The sequence below is a fragment of the Monodelphis domestica genome, chromosome 8, assembly GCF_027887165.1.
Source record: "Monodelphis domestica isolate mMonDom1 chromosome 8, mMonDom1.pri, whole genome shotgun sequence".
In the NCBI taxonomy this organism is placed as follows: domain Eukaryota; kingdom Metazoa; phylum Chordata; class Mammalia; order Didelphimorphia; family Didelphidae; genus Monodelphis; species Monodelphis domestica.
The window spans coordinates 90,521,176-90,545,669 of NC_077234.1; the positions used below are offsets into that span (position 1 = coordinate 90,521,176).

At 40.2% G+C, this 24,494-nt stretch overlaps 2 protein-coding genes across 9 annotated transcripts in view; one reads left to right on the forward strand and one right to left on the reverse strand.

The window, feature by feature from the left end:
* The window catches only part of ICA1L (islet cell autoantigen 1 like), a 77,754-nt gene that overhangs the window by 45,310 nt on the left and 7,950 nt on the right, over positions 1-24,494 (forward strand). For 2 of the 5 annotated variants that reach the window (XM_056807366.1, XM_056807361.1), the window contains exons 11-13: positions 5,711-5,911; positions 6,450-6,548; positions 8,176-11,389. In XM_056807366.1, coding sequence (XP_056663344.1) covers positions 5,711-5,911; positions 6,450-6,548; positions 8,176-8,294 — 419 coding nt within the window. In that variant the 3' untranslated portion in view covers positions 8,295-11,389. Of the gene's footprint in view, positions 1-5,710; positions 5,912-6,449; positions 6,549-8,175; positions 11,390-24,494 lie in introns of those variants that run through there. The other 3 variants (XM_056807362.1, XM_056807363.1, XM_056807364.1) reach the window with 3 other exon arrangements.
* FAM117B (family with sequence similarity 117 member B) overlaps positions 11,401-24,494 on the reverse strand; it is a 119,561-nt gene continuing 106,467 nt past the window's right edge. For all 4 annotated transcript variants that reach the window (XM_016425180.2, XM_056807360.1, XM_016425179.2 and 1 more), the window contains exon 8: positions 11,401-17,035. In XM_016425180.2, the coding sequence (XP_016280666.2) occupies positions 16,717-17,035 (319 nt within the window). In that variant the 3' untranslated portion in view covers positions 11,401-16,716. The remainder of the gene's footprint in view (positions 17,036-24,494) is intronic.

Here is a 24,494-nt window from a genome sequence, read left to right on the forward strand (position 1 = left end):
TTTAACTTGATAATTTCTTGAAAGATGATATTTAAGCTCTTTTTTAAAAAAATTAAGGTTTTCTGGTAGTCCAATAATTCTTAAATTATTTTTCCTGGATTATTTTCAAGGTCAGTTTCTCCTATAAAATATTTCCTTCTATTTTTTCATTCTTTTGACTTTGTTTATTTCTTGATGTCTCATGGAGTCATTTGCTTCCATTTGCTCACTTCTCAATTTTAAGTAATTATTTTCTCGAGAGAGCTTTTGTACCTCCTTTTCCATATAGCCAGTTCTACTTTGTAAAGAGTTCTTTTCCTCAGTGAATTTTTGTACTCCCTCCCCCCTACCCCAGAGCCAATTCTTTCAAGAAGTTTCTCTACTTCAGTGTGTTTTTGTATATCCTTTTCCATGTGGCCAGTTCTGCTTTTTAAGAACTTCCCTTTGGATTTTTGTGCCCTTTTTACCAATTGGCCTATTCTGCTTTTCAAAGTATTAATTTCTTCAGTATTTTTTGTCTCCTCTGTTAAACTGTTGGCTCTCTTTTTCATGATTTTCCTGTGTCACTCATTACTTTTCCCCAGTTTTTCTTCTACCTCTCTTATTTGATTTTTAAAATCCTTTTTGAGTTCCGCCATTAATTCTTTTTGGACTTGAGATCAATTCTTATTTTTCTTGGAGGCTTTGGATGCACCAGTATTGACTTTGTTGTCTTCTGAATTTAAGTTCACCCTGTCACTAAAATAAGTTTCTCTGTTTCTTTTTTCTGCCTTTTTCTTTTAACTTAAAAAATTGTTAAAATTGGATTCTGTAACTGTGGTGAAAGGAGCACTATTTCAAGATTCATGTTCTTTGTGCACCTGCCTAAAGAGCTGGCTACTGTGTTCTGGTCTGTGAGTTAACCCCAAGTACTCTTTTACCCCTTAGAACTATGACCAGAGGGGGCAGCTGGGTAGTTCAGTGGATTGAGAGTCAGGCCTAGAGATGGGAGGTCCTAGGTTCAAATCTGGCCTCAGACACTTCCCAGCTGTGTGACCCTGGGCAAGTCACTTGACCCCCATTGCCTAGCCCATACCACTCTTCTGCCTTGGAACCAATACACAGTATTGACTCCAAGATGAAAGGTAAGGGTTTAAAAAAAAAAAAGAACTATGACCAGAGTCCTCTGTTCCCTTGATGCTGCAAGTGCTGGTGTATGCTGGTACTCCTCCCCACCCTGGGACTGGTTCAAGACTGTGACCCAATTTTGCATAAGGGCAATGGGACAAGTCTTGCACTTAGAACCAGCAAAGGTACCCCTGTAATCTCTTTCTGAGCAGTTGTCCAATCCCCTTTACCATCTGTTGCTGAGAGTTCTGGAAGTCTTGGCTGCTTGCTTCAGTTGTGCTTAGGGGATGTTGCGTTGGTGGGGCATGCCTTGGTGTGGTGGGCTCCACCTCTACCAGAGTGCACTAGATCCCTAATGCTGGCTTTCTAAGTTTGGTACTGAAAAATCACTTCACTTTGTCTTTTTGTGAGTTATGCTGCTCCAGATTTCATTTTGAAGCATTATATCATTACTCTCTGGAAGGTAATGTGGTAGAAATCAGATGGGTGCTTGTACTTTCTCCACCATCTTGGCTTCACCCTTAACACACTCATTATTTAGGATTGTTATTAGTCTCCAATTAGTTTTTACTTTTTGTTTCTTTGGTACCTTAATTATATACAATTTTCATTGCATTGAAAAGGAACCATATATTTCTGCTTTTTTTACATTTAGTTATAATGTTTTTGTGTCTTAATACAGGGTCAGTTTTTGTTAAGGTGCCACTGAGAAGGTGTAGTCTTTTCTATCCCCATTCAGTTCTCTCCAGATATCTATCATATTTAACTTATCTAAGACTCTATTCATCTCCTTCACATAGTTCTCATTTTTCGGTTTGATTTATCTAGTTTTGACAAGATGAAATTAAAGCCCCCACTATAATTCTTTTATTATATATTTCCATTTGTAAGTCATTTAATTTTTTAAAAACTTGGATGCTATAACATTTGGTGCATATAGATTTAATATTGATAATACTTCATTATCTATGGTATCTTTTAACATTATATAATTTCCCTATTTATCTCTTTTGATTATGTCAATTTTAATTTAAAGTTTGTCAGAGATCATGATTGCGATCCTTTCTTTCTTTGTATCAGCCAAAGCATAATATATTCTGATCCATCCCCTTTCAGTATGGCTCTCATTTTAAAGTGTATTTCTTGTAAACAATATATTGTTGGGTTTTTAATCCATTCTGCTATTTTTGTTTTATTGGTGAATTCATCCCATTCACATTCAACGTCCTAATTACTAATTTTGTTTATCCCACTGTTCTGTTTTTCTTTAGTGTTTGTCCTTCTCTTCCTCTCATTTTGCCACATTCCTTATCAGATGTACTATTTTTTTTTTTATCCATTACCTCTCCAATTCTTATCCTTTCTTAGAAACCTTCCCTTATGCTTTCTCCTTGCTTTGGTAATTGCAAATTGGTCCACCTTTCTAAAGTTCCCTTCCCCTTTTCTTTTAGTTCTTATTCTATCTGCCTTTCCAAAAGTCTCTTACTTATCTCATCAAACACATCTTTTTATTTCTTAATATGAATTCAATTCTAAAAATCCCCCTCTTGTTCTGAGATTCCCTCCCTTATTTCTTCACCTTACCCCACTCCCATTTCTTATTATGTATTTCTTTCTAGGTATCCCTCCCATCTTGCCCCTTTTATCTTATTCTAGTTTTCTTTCTCTCAGTGCCTCAGCTTCTTAAGGATATTCTTAGTCCCTCCCTTATTCTGACATCTTTCTCTCCTATTTTCCTGAATATTAAGAAAATGTTTACCCTTTTAGTTGGGATACGTTCTCTTTTTTAACCCAAATCTGATGAGAGTAGGGTTCTAGTACTACCAGCCCTCCATCAACTCCTCCCCTTTTCTGTAGCAGTTCTTCCACTCATTCCTCTTTTATATGAGATAATTGTTCAATTTTACATCTACCTAGGTCTACTTTATTATTGTTTTTGCTCATTCCATTATTCAACTAGACCTCAAGTATTCAATTTATTTTCTTTCTGTTAAGGTAAATTTAGGGTTTGAGACTGAATTTAAATTTAGTTGGTCACCAGGGATTTAAATTCTAAATGCCAATGAAATACTCAAGTCAGAATGGAATTTATGGTGGTTTATTTACACTAGAAGGAAGAAATTAAGAATGAGAGAGAGAAGGAAGAGAGAATTGAATTGCCCTGACCTGGGCTGAGCCAGCCTTATCACTCACCACGTGACTGTCTCAAGAAAAGTAGTCTGAGGTCTCACACTGAGCTCCTCCAGGGTCGAGTTCCAGGGCCAAGTCCGACAAGCTTTTTTTCTCACAGGAAGTGATGTGAAATATAAAGGAAATTCTTTACATCACTTCCTGTGTCTCATATGTACCAATGGTGCCTTAAGCTTGGCTTAGGACAGCCCAGGGGGTCAGTCAGTTGTTTCTGATTTGTCACTTGCTACTACATGCCAGTCTTAGGCCTTCCTCCCCAACATTTAATCCTTAAGTGGGGGGTGTATACATTCCTGGTTGTTACAATTCTAAAGACTAAGCAGGGTGTAGTAAAACTAAAATTCACATTTCACAGTACCCAGGTAATGATGTCATTCTTAAGGGTTATAGATGGCATTTTCCCATATAAGAATTAAACAATTTGACCTTTTGGATCACTTATTATTAGTCTTTCATAATTACCTTCATACGTTTCTTCTTGGTCAAATGTTCTATGGAGTTCTGGGTTTTTACCCAAGAATTGTTGAAATTAGTTTGTTAAATGTCCATATTTTTCTTGGTATTATTATGCTCAGCTTTGCTAGGTATATTATTCTTGTTAATAAACCCAGTTCCTTTATTCTTGAAAATATTGTGTGCCATGCCCTTTATTCTTTTAGTGTTGTGGCTGCTAAATCTTGTGTTAGTCTGAGTGTAGCATCAAAGTATTTAATTTTTTGTTGTTGTTGCTTATAATATTTTCTTCTAACCTTGGGAACTATAGAATTTAACAATGATATTCCTGTGCATTTTCATCTATGGGTCCCTTGGTGGTGATCAGTGGATTCTTTCCATTTCTGTTTTACCCTCTAGTTTTAGAATTTCTGCAGTTTTCCTTGAGGATTTTTTGAAGTATGGTATCTAAACTCTAAAAAGAGTAACTTTCCTGGCATCTGACTCTTCTTATATTTTTACTTTTACTTTATTTGTTTTCTTAGGAAGTCATTGGTTTCCTTTTGTCCAATACTAGTTTTTAATGTATCATTTTCTTGTGTGAGTTTCTGTGTCTTTTTATATTTTGCTGATTTTTCTTTCATGACTTTCTTGTATTTCTCTAATTTTCCCCCCTGATTTTTCTTCAACCTCTCTCATTTATTTTTTGAGGTCTTTTTAAAGCTCTTCCGAGCTTGTGGATATTATTGCTTTTCTTTTCTATTTTAGAAGTAGGTGTTTTTATTTCATTCTCTCTGAGCTTGAATCCAGGTCTTCTCTGTTCCCATAATAGCTATTGATATTTGCTTTTTTTTTCTCCTTTCCTTATTCTTGTTTTTTTTTAAGCAGCCAGGCAAATAGATATAATTATTAGCTTTCTGCTGGAGCCCCAGAGTTCTTAGGATATTAGGGGATGGTGCCTCAGGTTCAAAGGTTTTTTTATTTGATATTTCCTGGACTCTAGTTAATTTTTCCAATTTCTATAATCTAAAGTCAGGTGTAATTCCCTGTCCCCCATGCAAACCCCAGGCTGTGTTTGGACCAGGGTATTCCAATCAAATCCTGGGTAGTTTTGTCACTGCAAACAGAGTCCATCTCCCCCTGTAGAAGCAACCAGGAACTTAACTCTCCTGAGGGTGACCATAGCTGACTGGGCCCCAGTTCCTCAGCACCTACACTTAATGCCACAGGCTGGGATAGAGCAGGTGTCTAGTCCCCATACATGGACCCCAAAGTCCTTTTTGGGTCAGCAGTGAGGCTGAAAGTCCTGCCCATATGGCCTGGCACCTGTAGACTCTGGGGTGTCTACTCCATCAGCCCCCAACTGTGGTCAACCCACCCAGCTGCTCCCAGGGCCCTTTGCCTTCATCTTCCAGGAGTATCCTCCAGGGGGGTCAGCAAATAAGCTGGGTTTGCTAATCCTGCCTTCAGGGCTTGCCTTGTTGGTTCCAGCTGCTCGGGCGGATTCCAGATCTTCCTTCCCCTGCTTCACTCCTGAGTCTAACCTGTTTTTGCACTCTTCGTATTGATTCTATCAAGATAGTTCTGATTGTTTGTGGGAGGTATTAGGAAGCTGGGGAAGCTTCATGCCCTCCTCCTCCATCTTCCTCATTTCACTGTCAGTAGATGCGGCTTCTCTTTTGGACAAAAATCGACCTCTTTTCCCTATCAACTCCCCACCATTGAAAAAGCAATTGGAGACCCTTTGTACCTCACCTGGCAGGGAGGAAGGTGCCAGAGGGGCTAATCCCCCAAGAGAAACTTAGCTGTTCCCCTGCTTGCACCCCGTTTCTCATACGTTCATCCGCTTAGGCAGGTGAGTGTAAGGCGCTTATCGCACTCCCATCTAGTGACTGCGTGTGCTTGGGCTCCCCCGAGAAGCTGCCAGAGCAGCGGCGGATGAAGGAGGCTGAGCCATTCTGAGCTCCATTTTACTTCGGTGATGTTTTCTTTCCCCCAACAGCTGCCAAAGATCTCCTTATAGATTCTTTGGAAGGAGAGGACTTTGAGAAGGAATTCTCATTTCTGAACAACCTCCTGAGCCCGAGCTCAGGGCTGGCCGCCCCAGACGCTGCCCTGGGAGCAGAGGCTCTGGCCGAGTCGTCCCGCTTCCTCCCTTCACAGCTCTTTGACCTGGACCGCCATGCTGCGGGGACTTTCAGCAGTGAGTGTCACAGGCACCCTCGTGTCTTGTTTCTCTGAGCAAACCTCTATAATGTGAGAATCAATCCGGAGACACCTCCAGGCCGAGCAGCGCAAAGCTTCCATTGCTGGGTCTGCCAGTGAGTTTGTGTAGACCCTGGTCACCCCCCCCCCCCCCCAAGCCTGGCACCCAGGTTTGAGCCCTGCTCACGTCAGGTCACGTCCGCGACTTTCTAGGATGCCGTCCTCCTGGGCAGGGGCCCATGCTGGGTGGTGGCTGCCTCATTCTCCCGTCAGCAACCTGAATTCCCAAGGGCCGACCATTCACTGAGTGGATTATTTCTGTCCTCTCTTGACAAGTATGTTAAGCTGTGGCAGAGCGAGGGCAGAAGGGACACGATTTCCTAAATGTGATATTAACATCCAAGTTCCCACACAGGGACCTCCAGGAATATTTTCTAGGGGCAAAACCCCAAACCTAGAGGATGTGGAGTGTTTTGTTGCCTTTTTTCTGTGATGTCATTTTTGTGTGTCTCACCATTCCTTCATTTTTCTTTAAGGCTGGACCTCCCTGGGGGAGTCGGGACATTCTCCTTCTCTCACAGACTCTGACAACCGTCCAGTGCCTTTACAGAGTAAACCAAAGAAATCGGCGATTTGTAAGTCTACTGTTCCCACAAAAAGAACTAATGGAGCTCAGGGAGAGATTTTCAGGAGTGCCGGGGGGCTAGTCGCCCCCACTTCATCGGGAGAACGCTTTGCTGAAGCAAGGAGAGATGGCGGGAACTAAAAGGACCGTTTCTTCCTGGGGTGAATGCTAATGCGGGGCGATGTGCTGGGTTGTGCCTGGATCGGGGCAGCTGCTCTGGCCAGAGGCACCCCCATAAATGAAGCAAAACCCCCGTTTTCAGCACAGGTCAGGCTTTCAGAGCTTCAAAAATGGCAGAATAGGGATCACCTCCCCAAGGACGAATCACAGCAGGCTTGATTAGGGCAGGATGTTTCTCTGGTGAGAAAATGAAGCACGCTGTGTTGGGGGCAAATGTAGTCGCTACACAGAGCAAGCCGGAGCTGAGGAGTGCGCGGCGTGGGAGGGTCGTCTCTTTATGGCCCACATGACGCCGTGCCAGCCTCCGAGGAGAGTCTCTGACTTGCTTTTGGGCATCTTAAACCATCTTCTGATTTGATAAGTGCGGGGTGTGGAAGTTTAAGGGGACCTGGAAATAGGCAGGCACGCCCTCTTTAAAAGACCCAGAAAACCCTCTTTAAGCGGGGGCGGGGCCGTCTCCCAGGCCGAGAGCCTCCACAGCGTGGAGGAATCGACAAGAGGCTTATTTGACACAATCAGCCTTTCCTTCCAATGAACATTTTAAAGAGATGATCAAGAGTTGGAGGCAAAGGTGTAAAGCCAGAAATTAAGGACAGGAACAGGAAGCGCAGTAGCTTGTCAGGACATACAGGGAGAGGCCAGGCCCAGCCGCCCCCCAACCAACAGGCCGAGGGAGACGGAGGGGGCGACCAGCTTTACAAGCTTATTGGACTACTAATAACTTGAGAATTACACATTAGTTTCTCACACCACACACTTCTATTAAAAATACACCTGTAAACATAGAATATTTTTTTTAAACTCTTACCTTCCGTCTTAGAATCAGTACTATGTATCGGTGCCTGGCCCAGGGCGATGCAGCTGGGAAGCCCATGACCTCCATCTTCATCTTAGTCTTCCTCAAGAGCCTTTGCCATGGGGAGTCATCCAGGCCTGAGCTCCCTCCATATTTTCTACCTCCCAGGAGGGATTTTGTGCCCGTGATTTTTAAACCCATCTTTATCATTTCTTAGTCCGCTGGTGCTTTTCACATTTGGCCTCATTCGGGCCGTTGTCTTTGTCCCTCTCCCTGCCATCCTCTCTGGGCCAGGCCTCCAAGGAGGCTCCCCCGGCTGGTGTCTGTCCCCTCCTTCCTGGGCTCTGAGGTCGGCCCAGGGATCCCCCAGCAGCTGGCCCAGACCTTCTCCTCCTCCCTCCCCTCCCGGGCTCCAGGCTGCCCATTGTCTTAGGAGAGCCCTTCCTTGTTCCTCCCCCCAGCTGCTCCCGGGCCCTGCCTCCTCCCCTCCTGCCCCGGTCTGGGGAGAGAGAAAAAGAAAAGGGAAGAATCGCCGTTTGGCGTTGACCATTGGTCGCATCTGCACGTTCTTTAAATGAAAGGAATCGCTTCCTTGGTGTTTGTGGGGAAGATGGTTCTCGATGGTGCTGGGCGTCTCTAATGGCCCTCTTCTTCTTTCCAGCCCCAGCAGGCGGGACTAATCAAGACATGTCAGCTTGGTTTAGCCTCTTTGCGGACCTGGATCCCCTCTCGAACCCGGATGCCATCGGACACTCGGATGATGAACTCCTCAATGCCTGAGCGAGCGGCCCGATGCCCAGACGGTCCCGATGGCGCCGCCAGCCCTGAGGTAGCCGATCTTGTAACACCCGGCCTTGGCGGGGAGGCCTCGGACCACGATTCAGACCATGCGGCGGGGGGGAGGGGGGGGCATGGCGGAGTGACTTGGAAGGATGCCCAGGCGGGTAGCGAAGCCTCTGTGGGCCAAGGAGAGCTCTGGGGAGAGGGGAGGGGGCGGGCCTGGCGGTGTCGGGGGGCACAGGAGCTCCCACTGCCACCCCATGGACCGTTTGTTCTAAAACTAGATTAAAGGCTTCATGAACTCAGTCTGAAAGGATTGCATAGAAAAGGAGCGCCTGCCCCCCCTCCCAGCTAAGACCCCTCCCCCTGAGAGGCGCCCGTCACAGCCCAAGATGGTACCTGGGCAGGGCGCCACTTCCCTGCCAGCCGCCCTTGTCCTTTTTTTCCGGCCGCATTCTTTGATCCATTTTTTTAACCCAGCCCTTTCAGGCTCCCAAGCCCGTGTCCTCCCCGCCCTATGGCCGTGTGCGCCCCCGAGGAAGGCTGAGGCCGAGCCATCCCAGCGAACTCAGCCAGGTGTTGGACAGGAGTTAGCGGGGCACAGAGGTGCCTGGAGAATGTCTTGGCAGCCTTCATGAAAGGCTCCTCCAGGACTCGCCTTCATTCCGTTCCCACTTCCTGAGTGGGGCGGGGGGGCTACCCCATCCTGGGAAGCGACCCAGGATCAGCTCCTGCAGCAACGGTTCATCTTTGGTGCTCTCCAACTCTGCTGCAGGTGCTCAAATCGGCGGCTGCGTCAACCCACTTTAAGGCATGTTCCATGTGAGCATCACACAGTTGCATTTTCTCTTCCATGTAGTCTTCCTCCCACACACACCCAGGAAAACTCTAGTCCCCTCGGAGCGAGGAGCACCGGCCACCTCCCATGGCCAAGAAGGCAGGAAAGACCCAAAGAAAAAGCACGGCGTCAACTTCTTGGGAAACTTCCTTCTGTACTTAAAGCGAAGGGAGACGCTTTCTTCCTGGCTATTTCTAAGACAGGCACGTGGAAGGCCGGCCAGCACTTAGTGACTCCCAAGTAGATGACAATGAAATGTGAGAAATACTCATGCTATGAGGTGAAGCCGACGAAACGGGACCTGCCCAGCCAGCGGGGAGACCCGCTTTAAAAACCTCGCTCCGGACCCTCGATTCACCGAGGAAGTTCAGTGTAACCTTTAAAGTTTTCTGAGGAAAAAAACACCACTTTTATATGGATCGATTGGGGGGAAACAACCAAAAAACCATTCCTCCACGTTTCTCTTCCAGAGAATGGATTTGTGGGATAAACAAGCCCAATGAGCAGAGAGGCCGCACGCAAACCCACGAAGGGGGTGAGGGCGATCGACGTCTGAGCATCAGGATTCATGTGACTTTGTACTTTCTGAAATCTTTCTAGAATTTTAGTTATGAAATAATTTTGGGAAGTGAACCTCTAGCGGCACATCCCAGCGTGCGCATCAGCAGCTGATTCTGCAGTCCTCAGGCCCCGCGTGTGCCGAGGCAGAAGATGGCGCTCTGGAAGGGGTGACAGACAGGACAAATGACGGATAATGAAAATAAAAATGGGGCTGTTGGTACTCTGCTTGTACGACTGATTCTTTCATGTCTCAGTGGAAGGTGTGCCTCAAGAATGGGAAATGAGGCTGCTTCACCGTGACTTGCTTTCCAATGATCATCCACGAGTCTGTTTCCAATCTTGATAACACTGGATAATCAAACATCATGTGTTTTGGGGAAGCCCTAAAGGGACACCATCTGGAAAAAGATGTTGAGGAGTGTGCAAAGCCAGGGCTTTCTCAGGGGCAACCTGGCCTGATTTACAGGTACTCTGCCAGGTTCTACTTACTGCCAGCTTAGAAGAAGCCTCCCTACAGGTGGCCGACTTACATTTCCTCTGTGGGGGGAAATCTATCGATCAGCTTTAGAACATCGAAGAAATAAAACTGCAAGGAAGTTCGTGAACTTTACAGGCATTAAGAGTTCAAAAGCCTGGGAAAAGGCAGTTTTTAATAAGACAGTTTGGGGATTAAAGTGGTAAATGGACTGGGTAAGGCAGAGCCAGAATTAAACTCTTCACTGAGAAGAGACAAAGGACAAACAGAACAGACACCAACTTGTCTCTGAGGACAGCCTAAGGTCCCTTTCCTCTAACTAAAGATGTAAACAGGATAGCCAAAGGGCAAATAACTGGGAAGCCCTAGCAGGCAGTGACTAAGCCAACATTCTGAAAAATAGGTAAATTTATCTTCTCCAAACTGAAATTGGCTCATGAAGGAATTAATGTGATTAAACAAGGAATATTTTCATAAAATCTTTTTTCTCTAAAGAAAAACCGGGCTTAAAAAAATGTATCAGAATCCTGATAGCATGTTTGGAGATATTCTCAAAGTCAAAGAAAGCTCTTCTGTAAAATATCTATAAGAACAGTGACTTTTTCATTTCAAATATAAAATTCCCAGAACTGATCTATGTATTTTAGGCCATCAGTCATGTGTCTCTTCCCCCCCAAATTATTTTACTTTCTGTCTCTAGATCTTCCCTAACCATCAAAGTCAGCCTAATCAAAGGAAAGGGAGAAGCAAACAGGGCAGGGTGTGTGCCACCTGGCACTTTCCATCCAATAGATAACACTAAATAAAAAAATTTATGTCTAAGATGTGGTCCTGAGAAAATTCTTATTCTTGAATTTCAACAAACTTTTAAATAAATACATTTTACAACCTGAAATGTTTTCAGCAGAGAACCTTTTCCATTAAACTAAAAACTAAAAGCATTTAGGGGAAAAGAGGAATTAACAATGACCCCTTCTTATTTGTACAGCACTTGAGTTTTAAAAGCATTTAAAATTATTTCATTTTGACATTTTTTGACTGCATGAGGTTTAAGATTTTTAAGATTTCAGACCTACCATTTTGCCCCACCCAAATCCAATCCTCTTCACAAAACTCAAGTCATCTTCACAAGCTGCAGCACATCAGCAATATTCTGTACCCTAGATGAGATGCAAACTGCATACTTACCTTTACAAGGGTTACGGAATAAAAAAAATCAATGGAACACAAGAGACATTCTGGAGAATTTATTTAAGGGGTGTGAATCAGGTGGGTGTGGCTAGGTTTAAAAGCTTCTTCTAAGAAGAAATGTCTTGCAGACATCCTCTCAAATCCATATTTTAGTAAACAGAGAAAAAACAGCTCCAAACAAAACTCTTCTGCATACCCAAAGACACACATTTGAAAAAAGGAACCATATGTAGCAACAAAGATTGTAAACAACACACTGTAAATCTCATGTAGCTTTCTGGTAAAAATCAAGATTTTAAAAACACCGATAAAAATGACTTATTTTGGCAAGAGAAAAAAAATTCAGACTTTCTGTCATGCTGGAAGTGAACTGCTATGAAAACTACCATCTGATATTTTCAGAGAAGGCTTCTAGAGATCAACTGAAGGAGAAATGATCACAGCTGCTTCCAAATGGAGGTTTGTTGCACATTTAATACTGTCAAACCAGGTAACAATGACAGAAAAGAAGATTAAGATGCTGAAAATCACATCAGGGCTAATCCTACATTTTGCAGAACTTGTTCTTCCTTATCAACAGAACTTTAGGGTAAGGGAGGAATATAAATGGTTTAAAAGGAAGAAAACAAAGGAAAAATCACTACAGTATCTCAGCTTGGTAACTCAAATTACCAATGGAAGAGCTTTATTAACAAAATTAGATGGGCACTACTAAATTCTAACTAATATAAAAAGGATTTTAAAAAATCTGATTTTAACTTTTTTGTTACGTTTTTAATTTTTAAGAAAAGTTCTGTTAATATTTTTGTAGCTGGTAGCTATGGAGAGTTTTTTCATTACTTAACAGGTTCAGTATTGCCCAGCTTTCTCTACTACTAAAACATAGTTATATATTCCATGGTATCTATGACTAGTTAGCAGGGTTGGTTACAGCATGACATTAGCAAGGTCTGCTGTATTCTATGAGAAGGATCACTGCCCCCTCCTCCCCCCTGTCTTGCAAATGCATACTACTGGTCAAAAGTGGAGCATAATCCATCACTCTTATTGGAAAAATAGCTCCAAGGACAGGGCCCTCCTGATAGGACTCTCTGGTTCTTCAGAGTGGAATGGAATAACCCTGTAAGCAAAATCACCTCAAGGTACAACTGGCAGCTCTTGGAAAACCAACTTTTAACCATTTAGCAATTTTCTTTCAATATTCATCTGCATTTGAGCTCTTGAAGCCAGTTCACTTTTGCGCTTGGGGCTATTGGGGAGAACAGCAAAGATCACCTTGCAACTCTACAATTGCATCCATTTTTTATATCAATTCATTGCAGATCACACCATTTACAATGAATTATTAGACACCAGATATTTCTGGAATGAAAATATAGTCCAAATTTTCATGGAAATATTTTTTTAACAACAGGGAGGGAAAAATATCTGTTAACTCCACCAAGATGCACAAATATCTTGTCTTTACATAAAAAGTAAATTACTTTTTTCCATGAGGCACCAACAATTCTTAAGGTACAATGTATACATTTAACACCTTTTATACATATGGTAATATTTAACATCATTAACACTGATGTACAGAACAATTTTTTAAAGGAAAACTACCTTGTTTTCTTATAGTGCACACCCTCATCATAAATTAAAGATCTCAATGTCTCCCAAAATTCTCTTTTATCATCACCAGCTTGCTTTTGTTGTTGACTATTCTGCTCATCTCTGAAGAAAACAGATTTCAAACTAGGTCTAAGCCTTAAAGTGCTGAGTCAGTTTTCCCCCAAAATTAATGGTAAATTCAGCGCCAATGACAACTAGATTAAATAACCAAGATCTTAATTATTGTGGAATTGCTTAAAAGCACAGAATAATAAAATGAACCCTGTTGGTGGCACTTTTATTTGTTTCATTTAACAAAAGAAATGAAAAGTAGCCTTGTCTTACACAGAAAGAAAACAAAACCAATTTGTGAACATCACCACCTTCCAGCAAAAGCCACATGCTAAGGAAAAAAAATGCTTTTCTGCTTCACTAGTCATTTATTCCACAGGTAAAACAAATGGGTGTCTTCATCTCAGCATTTAAAAAGTCCAAGAGGATTTTCAAGCTTAGGTAAGAATTTTTTTACACATCCTACTGAGGAACCTATAGGATTGTAAGGCCAATTTTAGTGCTCGTGTTAAGCCATATTATCAAAGGGAAAAACAAGCAATTGCAATTGGCACTCAAGAGAACTTTAAAGAACACACTCACAGGATTTTGAGTTGGAAGGTATTTAAGATTTCATCTAGTGCAACCAACACTATCATTTACAGATGAAGAAACTAATCAAGAGGCATTGACTTCCTTGTGTCACCATGGTTGTGAGATTCAGATCTAGTTCTTCTGACTCCAAATCTTTTTCTCTTTCCATTATACCAAACCACCTCATATTGAGGTTTAAAGATAATAATGAAACTATTTAAGAAAATTGATAGTAAGAAAAGCCTTATTATCTAAAGAGAAATCTCTGCAGTAACAACAGCTCACTCCTAACCCTCCACCTTAACAGTGGTAAAGGATACCATTTATTTTAAAAGTGTTAGACTTTGAGTTGGCTGGCCTGAATTTGAATCCTGGCTCAGCCTCCTATGTAATTATGACTCTAAACAAGTCATTTAACCTCTTTTGGCCTCAGTTTCCTCATCTGTAAAATTAAGGAGTTCAACTAGATGATCTCTCAGGTTCCTCCTCATCCTAAATACCACCTCTGCCTACACACACACACACACACACACACACACACGCACGCACGCACGCACGCCTGCATACACATTGCCTGTTGAATAATTTTAGAAAATGTTAGCATTTTCCAAGTTAAGATTTGGGGAAAATGATCCATTAGAATTTTTATTCTATTTAATGGCTCACTCAATGTGAGTATTTTACTGTGGTAGCAATGCTATATGTAGTTTAAGATTAAGCCTCATTTTATGTCTGTGAAAAGAGACAGAAGGGTGAAAGGCAGACAAGCTAGAAACAAAGTAATTTTTAAATACCTGCTTCAAGGGTAATTTTGAAATGCTTCATATTTAGCTATGTAGAACATTCATAGGTATCGTCTATATTGGATATAGGTATATATCTGGGTAAGAGTTGAATGAATTAGTTCACAAAGCACTCAATTTGTAACCAACCTGAAATACCTATGATAATTTTTAATGGAAGGTGTGAAAGAGGAAGAAAAAACATAGCAAGGATTATTAAAGTTTATAAACTATGAGAGACCCTAGTGTTCTCAGACACTCATTTCAGCTTTCACCAGAAAAGCACTGATGAAGGAACCAAACCAACTGATTTTTTTTTTCATCTCTTCAAATCACTGACTATTTTTAAAGTAGCTAATGTGCAATGAATGACCTCAGACAAAAATAAGATGGCAGAGAAATGGAGCATCAAGATAACAAATAGATGATTAACTCCTAAATAATTGAAAGCTAACTGCAAAAGGAGATATAGTATACTTGGAATTAGTCTTAGATAAAAAGGGCATCAGAGTACACTGTACCTACCAAATGATGTGTAACAGATTTATTTCAAATGTTTGCATATGGCTAAGTCACATCATTATAAAATTATTTAATGAACCAATTGTTTGAAAGGAACATGAATACAAGTTTGGAAAGCTTATTCCTACCACCAGTTTTTCCCAGAAGAGATAAAACTGAGCTTAGAAAACTATGGCTGACAGTATCAAAAGTTGTTCTGTCCACTTCAGGTGGCTAGTAATGGATTCTGACTATAGCATTTGTAGGGATAGAAAAATATTGCATATTAAGATACTGTCTGAAGTTTTTAAAAGGATACTTCTACCAGTATTATTTACTTTGACAACAGCTACCCCTGAAGCTCTCCGAAACAGATACACTAATGTTACCTCCAGTTTTTCTAAGAGTTGATCTGATAATCAAATGCCTACAGCTGTTGGTTACATCTGTGGTACTTTGTATACAGCCGTAATACCTAAGCTGAAAGTTGTGTCAACTCTCAAAGAGAGAAGAGCCTCCTCCTCTTTCATTTCTTTTCTATTTTTTCTCTCACATGTAAAAAACCAAACCAAATAGAAACCTAACCATACCCTCAAGACAACTGGGATCAGCAAACGAGTGCCAACTAGCTTAAAAAAGGCAAACATCGGGGAGGGGAGGCAGAAGGGATCAGGCTACGGACTGCAGTGGACACAGCACAATCCCGGCCAACTGCGGCGGCCCTGAATAAATCCACAACACTGCAAGCTCACAAAGGCAAGGGAAGAGTTCCATGCACAGCCACATTAGGGTCACTTGGAGCTACGACACACAGAGGAGGGAAATGAAGAAATGAATGTGTGTGTGTGTGTGTGTGTGTGTGTGTGTGTGCGTGCACACGCACGCAAGGGGGAAGATCACATGATTCACACACGGCTGATAACTAGATGGGGGTTAAGTTACTTTTTGGCTCATTGATTTTCTAACAAAACTCCACTGATAGCATATTAAAGCACTTGTATCCCGAGTGTAGTTTTCTCACCATGCAGATAAAGGTATACAGGAATCTTAAATGTGGAAGAGGGAATAGCACTTTTTAAAAGGATGGTTTATCCAAAGCACAAAACTTCTGACATCAAAAAACAACATCACATAATGAACTAATATTGCTTTGTGTCTTTTTTTTTTTACATACAAATGTTCAATGCATTTATTTATCTGTTGTTGGTTGGGAGAAGAACACAGTCAAGAGACTAAGATTGCTGGAAAATGTCAACAATCCCTTTGGTCCCAGCAGCTGGAGAACAGCTGAGAATAGCATACACATCTAGAAAAGGAAACAAAAAACAAGTGGCCAGGGAAATGTCTTCTGAACATCCTATTGTCTGCTATGCATCTGAAAATTAACATTTGTTATTATTATAAAATAGTCATTTTTATATAAAAGATGGTTCTTGCAGCATCAAGTAACTTCTCCCTTTGGTAATTATGTTTGCAGGGATCTGTTTGCTTTTAAAAAAAAGTCTAACTTGGGACACAAAAAGTATTGTGATAAAATGGTCCTCCAAAAGTAATGAATGATACAGCCTTTTTCTTTTAACCAGTGCTTAAAAAAAGAAAAAGAAAGAAAGAAAAAAAATCAGGATGTAAAGTTTTGGAGGGCTTCCAGATGGGCAGCGGGACAAGGGCCAGCGCTCTCCGGGAGCTCCCGACATCCCCGCCACAGACGGCTCAGGCCCATCTCCCGCTGTCGACCTCGGCTGCTGTAAGGAGGCGTGCCTTGGAATGTTCATCCACACCATCATCCCAATGGGTTTCTCTTCGGTTCCCAGAGCCCGGGATGAGCCACACTGCCTATCCCTCAGCCTCCTCAAACGGTCCTGCCTGCTGAAGCAGAGAGGCCTGGGGGAGGACGGTACTTGTTCCTCGAGAAATCCGGTCTTGTTCTGGGTTGGCGGCCAGGGAGGCCATGGCGAGAGGCTGCAGCAGGGTGGGCGCCATGCCAGTGGAGACAGTCAGGCCATGGCTTGAGCCCTTAAGCGTAAGATCTTGTGTTGGAAGAAGTGGCTTGAGGATGCTGACGAGACAGAAGGCAGAACCACTTTTAGGAATGAAATTCACTTTATTCTTGTCAGGGCAGTAAAAGGCTGGGATTTCATGCAGTTGCTTTGGCCTAGACAAAACACAGACAATAAAATGATTTCAAGGTATTTTGTCTCTCTCAGTTTTCCTGGTAACCTATAAGCACATAAAGAAAATCCATGTATATAAAAACAACTTGCTTCTCTCTCTTCAACGCCTCGAGTTGCCAGAGTAAAAAAAAGCACTTAAAACGGTGCTTGGAATGGATGATGCTATTGTGCAGTGGAGAAATGACACTAGCCACAGCTGCCAATTCCTTGGCAATAATCTTCCACCAAATCAATAAGGAACAGATAACCCCATATTTTCAATTTAGGAAGCAGTCAATAAGGGGAATGACTAACAATGGCCTAAAGAAATAGAAAATAGATGGAGGGAAAAGATTTAATATATATAATTACAATAATGCATTTTAAATGATTTAGTCACATGAAATAGTGATTATGTGTGGGTCTTCTAAGCAACAGAATGTCAGGCTGTCCAACAAAACGAAACCTAACCCTGTGCTATGGTTTTAGCAGTCTTTTCTGAACATTTACTATGAACTCAGAAAAGGACAATAATACAAAAGAGGAAATGTGAAGCCTTAAAGGAAAGGGTGAAAAGATGTTAGAGCTTATAAGAACCCCAGGAAGAACTTGAAAAGAAATTTTAAAATCAATAAGAGAACTGATAGAAAAACTCAACAGCTGAGTAAAATTCACTTAAGAAATCAACTCCCTAAAAAAAGGAATAATAGGTCAAAAGATAAGTAAGGCACAAAATTACCTTGAAGAAAACAACTCCCTAAGAATAGAAAGGACCAAATGGAAACAAGTCAAAAATCCTAAACAAAAAACAATTTAGAAAGCAACTCTAAAAATTAGGACTGGCCAAATGAAAAGGAAGCACAAAAATTGAAGGAAAAAATAACTCCCTCAAAGTTAGAATTGGACAAACAGTAGCTAATGAAACCATAAGACATCAGGAAACAAAGATAAATTTTTTAAAAATGAAAAAAAAAAGCCTAGACACCAGATTATTAGAAAACATCAGAAAAAAACCACCCTGTTAAAAAAAAAAAGCAACCAAAACGAAAAGGAAAGCAACAAACTGGGAGAGCACTTTTATAATAAAACTCTCTAACAAAAGTTGTTTAATTTCCCAAATATATAAGGAACTAAGTCAAATTTACCAAAAAAAAAAAAAAGCCATTCCCCAGTTGGCAAATGGTCAAGGGACACAAATAAGCAGTTTTCAGATGAAGAAATCAAAACTATCTTAATAAGCACATGAAAGTGTTCTAAATTCCTCCTGAATAGAGAAATGCAAATCAAAACAACTCTGAGTTACCACTTCACACCTAGCAGACTGGCTAATATGACAGCAAAGGAAAATAATAAATGTTGGAGGGATATGGCAAAACTTGGGCATTAATACATTGGTGGTGGAGTTGTGAATTAATCCGACCATTCTAGAAGGCAATTTAGAATTATGCCCAAAGGGCTTTAAAAGACTGCTTACCCTTTGACCCAGTTATACCACTGCTGGGTTTGTAACCCAAAGAGATAATAAGGAAAACTACGTGTACAAAAATATTCATAGCTGCGCTCTTTGTGGTGGTAAAAAATTGGAAAATGAGGGGGTGTCCATTGATTGGGGAATGGCTGAACAAACTGTGGTATATGTTGGAGATGGAATACTATTGTGCTCAAAGGAATAATGAACTGGAGGAATTTCATGCGAACTGGAACTATCTCCAGGAATTAATGCAGAGTGAAAGGAGCAGAACCAGAAGAACATTGCACACAGAGACTAATAAACTGCGGCAGAATCGAATTTAATGGACTTCTCTACTAGCAGCAATGCAATGATCCAGAACAATTCTGAGGGATTTATGAGAAAGAACGCTATCCACATCCAGAGAAAGAACTGTGGAAGCAGAAACACAGAAGAACATTGTTTGATCACATGGTTCGATGGGGACATGATTGGGATGTAGACTCTAAACGATCACTCTAGTGCAAATATTAATAATACGGAAATAGGTTTTCAACAATGATACACATAAAACCCAGTGGAAATGCTTGTCAGTTCTGGGAGAGGGGAGAAGAGAGGGGAAGGAAAGAACATGAATCACAAAACCATGGGAAAATACCCTAAATGAATAAATACCAAAAAAATGAAAATCAGAAAAAAATATAAATAAATAAAATTCGGATAAAAAAGATTAACCTTTTAGCATATTATATGGCATCAATCACTTCCACTTGGAAGGTTAATTTGATACTCTTCAATTGCATGGTTAAATATGTTTTAAAATATGGAAATTCATTTTGCAGTAACATCAAGTTCTGAAAAATGCTATTTGAACTGTAGTTTGAGCTCAGAAAATATGTATCACAGATGTGTGTGGGAATGGACATTATACTTGTTTTAACCTTTGGTAGCTCAGGAAGTGTATAAAGCTGCTTTTGATTCAAACAATGTTAGTTATTATCAAACTGATTTTATCTCAGTATGTTTCAAATATAAATACTGTTTTGCCTTGTAATTTTAGTTGGATTTCATTAAGAAACATCAAACCTGCAGCAAAAGCTAATTTCCAAATCCACTGAGTATTAAAAATAGTGGTTGAGGTGGTTCCTTTTATTCAGAAAAATGTCAGACTTGGCTCTGAACAAGATATCCTAATAAAACCTTTTTTGGGTGTTAAGAAAAAGAAAAAAACACTACCCTAATATCTTTGAACAAGAGGGGAAAAATAGAAATGGAAAGAATCCACCTATCACCTCCAGAAAGAGACCCCAAAATAAAACACCCAAAGACGATTATAGCCAAAATCCAAAACTCCCAATCCAAGGAAAAAGGACTACAAGCATCCAAAAAGAAAAAAATTCAAATCATGGAGCCACAGCCAGGATTTCATAGGACCTAGTAGATTCTATATTAAAGGACCAGAAGGTACAGAATAGGATATGCCTAAAGGCAAATCTAGAATCACATTCCTAGAAAAATTGGCCATAATCTACTGGGGGGAAAAGTTAATATTTAAGGAAATAGACAAATATCAGACTTTTCTGACCAAAAGTCCAGAGATGACAAGAACATCTGATGAGCAAATTCTATTTGCAAGAAGACACATCAACCACTCTGAATATCCTTCCAAACTGATCTTTAAATATTATCTCAAAAGGACGTAAGTCAAAGCAGGACGAGCAAAGGGGCTCTCCCACTGAACATGGCATGAAAGGGGGTTTCCGCATTATGAGGGGGCAAAACTGCACAAGGAAAAGCACAAGTCAACCACCCCCAACTCACCATGCTAGAAACAGATTCAGGACACAGGCAACCCCTGAATTCTAGGAGGCAGGCTACACTAAAGAAAAAGCACTGTAGACCTACCCCTGGAAACTCCAAGCCCTGGCAGATCTGAAGCTTAACAGCACTGAGCTCACTCAGCAGTGGTGGCAGCAACAGCAGGCTACTTCCCCCCAAAAACACAGCAGAGTGACCTCTGGAAACCCCAGGCCCTGAAGGTGAGGATCAGAGCTCTATGATACTGCACACTCACTCCCTGGCCTCGGACAGGGAAGGGAAGATCACCCCAAGGCAAAGCCCCGTGAGCCAGAAGCTAAGGTAGAAATGACTTCCCAGTCCTCAGGAAAATGAGTAAATAACAGCAAAGAAAGCTCTTGATCCTGGAAAATTTCTATGGAGAAAAATAAAAAAAAAACAGAAACAACAGAAGAGGGTGGAGAAACAAGAAAACACATACAAACTCTCAACAACAAGAAAAAGGGAAAGTGGTTGCAAACTCTGAAGGAACTCAAAAAGGAATTCAAGAACTAAGTAAGACAGAAGAAAAATAAGAAAAGTGGGGAAAAGAAGGGAAAGTAATGCAAAAAGAAAATAACAGCTTAAAAGGCAAAACTGGCCAAATGGAGAGACATAGAAATCAAATGAAATAATAAACAATAAAAACCAGAATTGACTTGCTGGAAGAAAAGAAGTCCAATAATGAAAAGAGTGCCATGAAAAGCAAACTAGACAAAATCAAAAAGAGGAATCAAAAGATCATGAATGAAAGTCAGTCTTTAAAGATTAAAATTGGGCAAGTAGAAGTTAATAATTTCATGAGACATCAAGAAATAATAAAACAAAATCAGAAGAGTGAAAAAAGAGAATACATGAAATGTAAAGTAAAAACTGAAGGGTTTTAATAAGGCTGAATTGAGTATATTCATATCTGGGATGGTGATAATGAAAAATTAGGATATCTATGATGTTTGAAAAAGGTAAGATACTGTACATCTTTATTACTACTAGAGCAATGAAAAAGTATACAAAGAAAGATGGAAGGAAGCAAAATAAGATGGGCTGATATAAAAAAGGGATGGGAAAAAGGAACATATGGGGAGAAGAGAAAAGGAGAGATAATGGATAAATTACTTCATATTAAGAGGAGAATAAGTGGCAAATAAAGTGAAGATGGGGGTGGCTATAATTGAACCTTAATCTCAAAAAAGGAGTGAATTTGGGCAGGTGGTCATCAAAAACAAAACATCTGTGAGAGGGAAAGGCTAAAAAGAAGGGAGAGAGAGAGAGAGAGAAAAGAGTAAACAGGGAGAAAATAAGATGGAGGGAAACATGCAATTAGATGTGAACAGGATGAATAGACCCATAAAACAGAAAAGGACTCCAGAATGGATTAAAAACCAGAACCCTACAATATACTGCCTATATGAAACACATTTAACAGTGAGACACACACACAGAGTAAAGTATGAGGCTATAGCAGAATCTACTCTGCCTTAGCTTAAGTGGAAAAAAAAAAAAGCAGAGATAGCAATCATGATCTTAGACAAAGCAAAAGTAAAAATTGATCTAATTAGAAGAGGTAAGGAAGGAAATTAGGCACCACAGACAATGAAACAATTTATTAAACATTTATACACCAAATAGAATAGTATCTAGATTACTAAAAGAAGTTAAATGAATTACAGGAGGAAATCAATAGTAAAATGTTACTAGTGGGGGTCACCTAAACTGTCTCCTCTCAGAAGTATATAAATCCAACCAAAAAATAAATAAGAAAAAAGCTAATCAGGTAAATAGAACTTTAGAAAAGCTGGATTATGATAGGCCTCTAGAGAAAACTGAATAGTAATGGAAAAGAAGATACCCAATTACACTAAAAAAAGGGAAGCTGAAAGACTAAACTAAATAATTTTATCCTAACGAATGACTGGGATGAAGAATAAATCATTGAAACAATCAACAACTTCATTAAAGAAAATGACAATGAGGAGATAACATAAAATTTATGGGATACGGCCAAGGCTATACTTAGGGGGATATTTATGTCCCTAAATGTATACATAAACAAAAGAGAAAGAACACAACAATGAATTGGGCAGGCAACTAAATTTTTTAAAAAGTAGAAAAAGAACAAATTGAAATAGAATATTTATACAACCCACCACAGAAAAAGAAAAGGAAGAAATCATGAAAGAATTCTCTAGGAAAAAGCCCCCAGGGCCACAGATTCACAAATGAACTCTACCAAAAATTCAAAGAACTCATAACTCCAATAATACGTAAAGTATTTAGGAAAACAGGTGAAAAGGGAATCCTTCCAAAATCTTTTATGACACAAATAGGGTATTTATACCTAAACCAAGAAGAGCTAAAACAGAGAAAGAAAACTAGACCAATCTCCCTAATGAATACTGATGTAAATATTTTAAGTAAAATGCTAGCAAAGAGATTACAACACTATATTGTAAGAATCATACACCATGATCAGCTGAGTTTTAGACCAGGAATGCAGGGATGGTTGAATATTAGAAAACTCATCAACATAACCAACTATTTCCATGAACAAAACCAACAGAAACCACATGATTATTTCAATAGATACCAAAAAAAGCATTTGGTAAAATTCAACATCCATTTTGTATAAAGACATTGGAATAAATGGAACTTTCCTCAAAATGACAAATGGCATCTATCTAAAACTCTCAGCAAGCATTATTTGTAATAGAGATGAACCAAGTCAAATTTGCAAGAATCCAAGTCATTCCCCTATTAATAAATGGTCAAAGGATATGAAGACAGTTTTCACATGAAGAAATCAAAGCTATCAATAGTCACTAGAAAAAAATGTTCCAAACTCTCCTGATTAGAGAAATGGAAATTAAAACAACTCTGAGACACCACCTTACACCCATCAGATTGGCCAATATACCAGTAAAGGAAAATAATAAATGTTGGAGGGGATGTGGCACAATTGGAGTACTAATAATGCATTCCTGGTGGAGTTGTGAACTGATCCAATCATTCTGGAGGGCAGTTTGGAATTATGCCCCAAGAGTTATTAAAGAAAGCATACTGCTTTTTGATTCAGCAATACTAGGTCTGTATCCCAAGAGAAAAAAATGGAAAAGGATTTGTTTGTACAGAAATATTTATAGCTTCTCTTTTTGTGGTGGCAGAGAATTGGAAATTAATGGGATATCCCTCAATTGTGGAATGGGTGAATAAATTGTGGTAGATTGTGAATTTTAGATTTTATTAACCCTGCTTAGTCTTTTGAAATTCTAGCAACCAGGAATGTATATACCCCTACTTAAGGATTAAGTGTTGAGGAGGATGGCCTATGACCAACATATGTCAAGCTTAAGCTATATGGTATATGAGAGACGTAGGAAGTGATGTAAAGAAAAGTCTATATATTTCGTGTCACTTCCTCTCTCTCTGACGTTGGGCTCGGCAGAGTGGGGAGTTCATGGCAGCGTTCTTAGCATGCTTAGTGAGTAAATTAGACTCATTCTTCCTTTCCTTTACCTCCTAAAGTGCTATCCTCCTAAGAGACCCCTCATCTTGGAGGCCTCATGGCTGGTAGCAGAGCTATACTGAGAAGGTCCCTTGGCCAAGACCTCTGAACTCCTGCCTGGCTCAGCCCAGACTGGAGCATTTTAAATTCTCTTTCCTCTCTCTCTTCTTCTTAATTTCTTCCTTCTATTGTAATTAAAATCACCCTAAAAGTCCCAAACTGATGAGTATTTTATTGGGATTGAATTAAATTCCTGGTGACCACTAGTATAATATATTCAGTCAATAACCCCTAATTTTACCCCTTACAAGATGATGGTGATGGAATACTTTTGTGCTATTAAAGAATGATGAACAGGATGTCAGGAAAAAACTGGAAATAGCTACATGAACTGATGCAGAGTGAAAAAAGCTGAACCAGGAAAACATTGTACATAGTAACAACAATACTATTAATAGTAATAAAATTATTCCAGACAATTCTGAGGGACTTACGAAAAAGAATGCTATCCACAATCCAGAGAAAGAACTGTTGGAGTAGAAATGTAGATGAAAATATATGATTTATCACTTTTTTATTTTGGTTATGTGATCTGGAGTTTTGGTTCTACAAAAATGAGTAATATGGAAATGTTTTATGTGATAATACATGTATAACTCAGATTGAACAGCTC